Below are 7,875 nucleotides of genomic sequence, written 5' to 3' on the forward strand. Positions count from 1 at the left end.
TTCATAAAAGCCGGAATGTATCTACCGTGTTATGGGGGGGTCGATTGTAGTCTAATATTAACAAATTACTAGTTTTGAACATGTTACATTGAATGTAATTGCTTTTAACAATTTCACGAATATTGCAAAATACAAATAAGTGATTAATATAAAAATAAATAATTTCAAATGCAAAGTAACGGAAGTAATTTTTATAATAATAATTTACGTAATTGGATTTGCGTAAAATATAATTTTACTATTAAAAAGAGGTGGTCGTCATTTTTATACAAAATTTCAAATTATAGGCGTGTTTGCCGTTTGTAAGATAAGGAATAAATTTAGCTTAGCTAATGTTGGCCTGGAAATTTCTTGCCATTGTTAAAAGTGACTATCACAAAAATATGCATCAATATAACGGTTGTCATGAATTGCATTTATTAAATGAAGATTCATTTTTTAAAAATTCTCTCTACCTTGTGGGTTTTGTTAGTTCCTTGCCCTGTGGCCTTTTAATCAAGCCCATCATGGTTGAGTTGACGGAGAATGTCCGAGCGGTTAAGGTGGTAGCCTATTGCTCTGGGAAACCCGGGATCGCATCCTGAAAGGTCGAAGAACTGGAAGGTTTTCTTATGGTCTATTCGGATACATTGAGCCCCGTCCCTCGCAACTCGGGCGCCTCATTTTGAGCTTGCCGAACCCATAACGGGCTTGCTAAAAAAAAAAAATACTCTTAGTGTCCACAGAGTGGAAAGTTTTAAAAATCCTGTGCGAATATTCGAAAACTTCAAATTCGATTCAATTTTATTATTCGAGAAATGTTCGAACTTTTGTTCCCTTCGTTTTTTCCGCGTTGTAACAAATGGGAGTTTACTTGCCGATATTTGGCATTATCCGGTTATGTGATGATGGAGACATTATTTCAAACAGTAAACAGTTGGATATAGTACGGCTTAAATAATTTTAATAAGTACAGTATATAATAAATATGAGTATAATCAAAAACTACATATTTCTACGCTTTAAATGTTTTGTTTTTCGAAAAAATATTTAAAAATAAAGCTGCAGCGTTAAAATAAAAATATTATATTTTAAGTTAATATAGTAAAGCCATAGAATATGACAAGGACTAGGAGAGTATATGTGATTTTATTCTTTCCAAGTCTTGAAGCAGGTCGCACTACTACTATTAGTAGACAATAAACAGCGAAAATTGGTTCCGAAATATTAACTTAAATTGGTTCCGAAATATGTACTGTTTCGTGCATTTTAGAAATGAATTAGGCTACTTTGACAGCTAACCTTTGAATGTTTATGAGTAATATTTTTAACTAGTAGACCCGCCACGCGTTGTTGTGGCTCAAAATGTATCTGTTATATATGTAAAACACATCCCCCGTGGAGGGGGGAAATTTTTCGAAAAATTTCTTCTTAGTGTACATTCTCTTGACGTACCCTATTAAAACGCAATCAAAAACGAAAAACCCGCATGTAAAATAATATAATAGAAGCCAAGTTTTTCACAATAAGCCTTAATTCTGTCCCTCTCCCCCGTGGGGGGAATATCGAAAAATCCCTTCTTAGTGTACATTCTGTTGACGTACCCTATTAAAATGCAATCAAAAACGCAAAAACCGCATCTAAAATAGTATAAATAGAAGCAGTTCTTTACGGTAAGCCTTAACCCTAACCATCTCCCTTCAGTGGGGGGAATTTCGACAGGTATATTATATAAAAACACGTGCGTATTCGAATGCAGCGTTGTCAAAATTTCAAAGGAATCGGTAGGAACAAACGAACATTACATTTTTATTTATATAGATAGATAGAAGATGATCTGCTTTAGTTCATTTTCACAGAAAAGCATAATGCCTCACAGAAAAGCAAACTTAGGGCGTCGTACTCGTAGCGCCATCTGTTGGACATAAAAGCCTTAACCCTAGATGATATCTTTTAATTTATATGAATGTTTAACGGAATAATGTACAGCCTATGACCACCCTGAAGTTCCGTTCTAAATATTGGTGAAATAATTTTTGAAATCGAATGAGTAGTTTCGGAGATTACCCGCTATATCCAAACTTACTTACTTACATACATACAAACATTACCTCTTTATAATATTAGTATAGATAAGAGTATTTATAAAACAAATAATAATAATAATAAAATTGTTGATGGCATTCGAAGTTAAGATCGTAGCCATATTGTTTAGTAAATTTTGTATTGTTCCTTCATGTTTGTACATAAAAGACAGTGCGTCATCTCTCCTTTCTATTTTGGAAAGATGACGTTAAATGAATGGAGGAGAGATGACGCTGGTTTATATGTATGTTTTAATTAATTATATATAGTCTAAAAGACTATACATAATTAATTAAAAGTTTTCTTGCTACAAGTTAACTGCCGCCATTTTGACAATGTTTACAAAAATAAAATAAAAAAAATTAAAGTTAATTATTCATGAATCTGTGAATATTAACTCTTTGTTCAAGTAAACAGTTTGGGATGATATTGTTTTACTCTTTCCTCCCTATGGGCACTGAGAGGGCCTCTTTTAGCAAGCCCTACAATGTCAGGCGTACAATAGGGCAGCTGGGTGGTGATGGACGGAGCCCGACATATCCGGACGGACCACCCCCGAAAAATTCCCAGAGTGGTATGTTATCACCTTGATCGCTTGGCCATTCGGCCGTCAGGGGATGATATTAAAAAGCAAACGATTAAAAGTAAGAATAAAAAATCTTAATTCTAAACCTGGAAAAAAATGGTGTAAATTGTTCGTAATACCTTAACTCAGGGGCTTTTGCCCCTGGGCCGAATTGAAAAGAAGACTTTTTTCACGGGGCGAACCAGAGGCTGCCTTAGGAAGATTTTGAGCTGGTGCGAGATCTCATTGTGGTGTCACCCCGTAGAGACTAAATTGTACATAGAGATTACAGATACATTTTTCACATTATCATGCTTTACCAACATTCTACGTTGTACTGTACTTAAGAGATTTGTAATGGAGAGTTAACTTTAAAGTGTTATCCCAGAAGACAAAAAAAATGCAGCTTTAATCACGTAATTGTAAGTTGTACGCGTATAAGTGCAACAGAGTATGTTGGAAAATTTGGTAGTAGCCAGGGACGGACTTACGGGGAGTGCAGTTTTCAATAAAAACTTAAATTAAAAAGTTTTGTGAGAATAAACCGCAATTTTTTTTCATTGCCATTTCAGATCATCAACTCTATGGTTTGGTTTTTCAAATGCCACTGAAACAAATTAAAACATGCTGGAACGTAACTTTCGACTTTTTCACAAAGGCGTTTCAAAGAAATTCGTAATACTGGGATTATTTAAATACTAAAAGAGGTCAAACTCAGCCAGTGTTCAGCCTGGTCTTCACTATGGCCTGTCTGAACCCTGGTCTATTTTCCCTCTTTCCGCCCTGTGGGCACTAAAAAGACCTTTTCAATGCCGGGTAGCGAGGGACGGGGCCTATAAAAACCACCACCATAATAAAATTCTAAGTTTTCGACCGCTTGGATTCAATACCGGATCTTCAGAGGATGCGCTTTAATCGCCTCAATCATCTTGCCATCTATTAAGATGGATACTAAAGAACACCATTCGTTGTAGCTGAAACCGGGATATTACGGTGAATAAATTTTATAATTTTATGTAATTTTGTAACAATATTTTTGAAGTGAAAGTATTCTTTTTTGTTTATTAATAAAAGACGTTTAAAAAAAGATGGAATAAAAAAAGGAAGGAATAAAAAAGATGGCAATATAAATATTGAATTCAGAAATAACTGCCTTGCTTATTAGAAAGACCCAGATCTCGATGTATCCGTTAACTTAAAAAATGTATTTTAGAAAATTTAACCCGGATTCTAACTTGGATCATTTAGAATATCGACCAACCCAGGAAATTTTTCATGGGTAATCCGTCTGTCCCGGATATTTCGGGCATCGACCTTCACCACCCGCCATTTTGGGTCTGGCTGAATTTACAACGGGTATGGATAAAAGGCCGTAAGTGCCACAGGGCGGAAGAGTTAAATATGAAAAAAGAACTACTAAGCTGTAGCTTACGCCAAATGAAATTGAAGCTAACGAAAGTTATAGCGGGAGTCTTCATAAAATCATTAATTATTCTGGAAAAAAAACAAGAATGCACTTTTGTGAAAAGTATTAACAACTCGAACAAATAAAAAAGTTATAATTAATAGTTTTTTAAATAGACATAATTATTTTGGCTATTATCTAACGGTTTTTATCTTGTCGAAACTATTTCTGATAAAATTATTGTAATTATTTTTTACTTTTTAATTTATTTTGAATCAATTCATTTCGAAATACTCCTAATTTGTGTTAATATTTGGAAGTTGATATTAAATTCGGAAGATGAAGAATTATAATCTTTTTGATTTATTTTAATCAAAATTTATTACAAACAATGCAAAGTATTTTCTTCATTTCGACGACAACGCCCCCCTGCCGATCGTCTTAACGATCGTCATATTGCACGTGGTTAAGACGTCTAATACGCAAATTTTAAATTTAGTAGTAAATTTGCATCGATTCAGTAACAAGAATGAATCTGATAAATAAACTTATCGGAACGAAAAGGGTAAGTGTTTGTTATTATATTTCGAAATGTATTTATTCGTTCCGTTCTATAATACACTGGGTGCGAGACTTGTTCCTGTTGACGTCACACCTAAGATGGCGTCTGTGTTGAGGGTTATTCTGAAGGAATTTAATATTTTCGATTGCAAATTATTCCGTCATGGCTTTGCCCGTCGACGAGGATTTCACTTTTCTGTGGAAGGTCGACGAAGCGCGACCGGAGTGAGCAAAGCGTCTCTGAGCCAGCGCTACCCTGTCACAGACCATACTTTCGATGTAGTAGTGGTCGGAGCCGGCGGAGCCGGTTTGAGAGCGGCTTTCGGATTGGTGCAGAAAGGTTTCAGAGTTGCTTGCGTTTCTAAATTATTTCCCACTAGATCGCACACCGTTGCTGCTCAAGGAGGTATCAATGCCGCCCTCGGAAATATGGAACCGGATGACTGGAAATGGCATATGTTCGATACCGTTAAAGGATCGGATTGGCTCGGAGATCACGATGCTATACATTACATGACTAGGGAAGCGCCTCACGCGGTCATAGAGTTGGAGAATTATGGGATGCCTTTCAGCCGGACTAAAGATGGTAAAATATATCAAAGAGCTTTTGGCGGCCAGTCTTACAATTATGGTAAAGGAGGCCAGGCTCATCGTTGTTGTTGTGTAGCTGATCGTACGGGACATTCTTTGCTGCACACGCTTTACGGACAATCTTTACGTTACGACTGTAATTATTTTATTGAGTATTTTGCCCTGGATCTGTTGATGGATCAAGGAAGATGCAATGGCATAATAGCACTCTGCTTGGAGGATGGTACGTTGCATAGATTCAGAGCCAAAAACACTATCATAGCCACAGGGGGTTATGGCCGCGCCTATTTTTCGTGTACATCTGCCCATACTTCGACCGGAGACGGTACTGCCATGGTAACTAGGGCGGGCTTGCCCAACCAAGATCTGGAATTCGTACAGTTTCACCCTACGGGTATTTATGGAGTAGGATGCCTTATTACCGAAGGAGCGAGAGGAGAGGGAGGTTTTCTGATTAATAGTGAAGGCGAGCGCTTTATGGAGAGATATGCTCCGGTAGCTAAAGATTTGGCTTCTCGAGATGTTGTTTCCAGAGCTATGACTATTGAAATAAGAGAAGGAAGAGGAGTGGGACCTGAAAAAGATCATGTATTTTTACAATTAAATCACTTACCACCTGAACAGATAGCTGTCAGATTGCCAGGAATATCTGAAACTGCCATGATTTTTGCAGGTGTAGATGTGACTGTTGATCCTATTCCTGTTTTACCTACTGTTCATTACAATATGGGAGGTATTCCTACTAATTATAAAGGTCAAGTTCTTATTCATAAACCAGATAAAGGAGATGTTGTAGTTGAAGGACTGTATGCATGTGGAGAAACTGCATGTGCATCTGTTCATGGTGCTAATCGTCTTGGTGCAAACTCGTTATTAGATTTAGTTGTATTTGGTCGTGCTTGTGCCCATACTATTTCTGAATTAAACAAACCGGGAGAATCCATTCCTGAATTGAAGCCAAATTCTGGAGAAGAATCCATTGCAAACTTAGATACGATTAGAAATGCAAATGGGTCAATTTTGACATCGCAACTTCGCCTCAAAATGCAAAAGACAATGCAGATGCATGCTGCTGTTTTTAGAACAGGAGAAAGTTTGCAAGAAGGTTGTAAAAAAATGAATGAAATATTTTCTGAACAAAAAGATTTAAAATTATGTGATAGAGGAATGGTATGGAATACCGATCTGATTGAGGCACTGGAATTACAAAATCTTCTTCTAAATGCCATCCAAACAGTAAATGCTGCAGAAGCAAGAAAGGAAAGTAGAGGAGCACATGCACGAGAAGATTTTAAATCTAGAGTAGACGAATTTGATTATTCTAAGCCTTTAGAAAATCAGAAAAAGAAAAGTTTGGAAGAACATTGGAGAAAACACACGTTAAGTTATGTTGATTCATCTGGAAAAGTAGCACTTACTTATCGTCCAGTCATTGACCACACCCTTGATGAGAAAGAGTGTACCTTTATTCAGCCATTCATTCGTGCTTATTAATGGACATTAAAAGAACTGGCACAATATAAATGCAGATGCATAGATTAGTATTTTTAGGAGCAGAGTGGTGGATTTGTTAATTTAATATTTTCAGTTTTAACTTGTAAGAATTTGAATTCATATTATTTAACAAGAAGAATTTCATGTAATGTTTTAGATTTTCATTGAAAGTGTAATTTTGATAGAATTCAAAATAAACAAGACTTTAAATGCAATTAAGCTTAATTTATTGATTAAAATTTGAAAAATTGCATCTAAGTTCTAATATTTTAGTTGCAATAACAATAATAAATTTTTCAATAAGTTGATTGTGGGCTTATCCTGGAAAATTCCATATGGCCAGATACATCTTCATATGTCCAACACCTAAATAGCTTCCAGTTTTCTATAGAAAGTCTTCCTGGGAACACCCTCTTGACCTATTGAAGTGTTGCATTGTCTATCATAATCTATCAATTCAGTTCATTTTTTGATGCTAGATCGAAAGACAATATAACAAAACTTTGATTTATGGATGACTACATATAATTAATACAGTTGACTCCCCCTATAACACTGTTGATTTTTCCGTTTTATACAAATTCCATGTATGAGTCACTTAGATTTCACAAATACGTATGCCGGGCTGTGAACAGCTCACGTATTTGTAAAATCTAAGTGACTTGTACAACATGGAATTCATATAAAACGGAAAAATGAACAGTGTTATAGGGGGATTGACTGTAATTTATTTTCAATAATCATACTATTTTCTAATCAGTTTAACAGATTTTTATAACTATTTTTTAAATTTTTGAAGTAAAACTTATTAATATTTTTGAATTATACAGTGGAACCTCAGTATACGTCTGCTTTAGAATACGTCCAATTCGGAATACGTCCTGTTTGGACTAAACAAATTTTGCTCGGTATACGACTTTTGTTCGGTATACGAGTTAATTCAATTATACGTGCCATCTATGAACAAGTAGCACTATCGGTGTACTACACTAGACTAGACGTTCATGGTGCTACGGTTTATAACTTTGTTAAATTTCTTCTGATTTTAATTTGTAAGTAACATTTTATTATTTTTATTAATCATGAATTGCAAAAGGGCAACAGAAAAATAAAAAAAATGACTAGAATCACAACGGAACTGAAAAAAGAGATTGTTGAGAAATATGAAGGTGGCACGCGTGTTCGAGATTTAACG

At 35.5% G+C, this 7,875-nt stretch overlaps 2 protein-coding genes across 2 annotated transcripts in view; both read left to right on the forward strand.

Moving 5' to 3' along the window:
- Positions 1–4,345: 4,345 nt before the first annotated feature.
- Positions 4,346–7,875, forward strand: part of LOC111614391 (succinate dehydrogenase assembly factor 2, mitochondrial-like) — an 11,169-nt gene continuing 7,639 nt past the window's right edge. Inside the window, exon 1 of the mRNA XM_023355762.1 lies at positions 4,346–4,599. Within this exon, the coding sequence (XP_023211530.1) occupies positions 4,564–4,599 (36 nt within the window). The 5' untranslated portion in view covers positions 4,346–4,563. The remainder of the gene's footprint in view (positions 4,600–7,875) is intronic.
- Positions 4,644–6,895, forward strand: LOC111614390 (succinate dehydrogenase [ubiquinone] flavoprotein subunit, mitochondrial-like). Its single transcript, XM_023355761.1, has one exon. It carries the CDS (start codon positions 4,695–4,697, stop codon positions 6,678–6,680), a length of 1,986 nt encoding a protein of 661 aa, XP_023211529.1. The 5' UTR covers positions 4,644–4,694; the 3' UTR covers positions 6,681–6,895.

This window comes from Centruroides sculpturatus, unplaced genomic scaffold (assembly GCF_000671375.1).
Source record: "Centruroides sculpturatus isolate CEXI.00-Female unplaced genomic scaffold, Cexi_2.0 scaffold1987, whole genome shotgun sequence".
Classification (NCBI taxonomy): Eukaryota; Metazoa; Arthropoda; class Arachnida; order Scorpiones; family Buthidae; genus Centruroides; species Centruroides sculpturatus.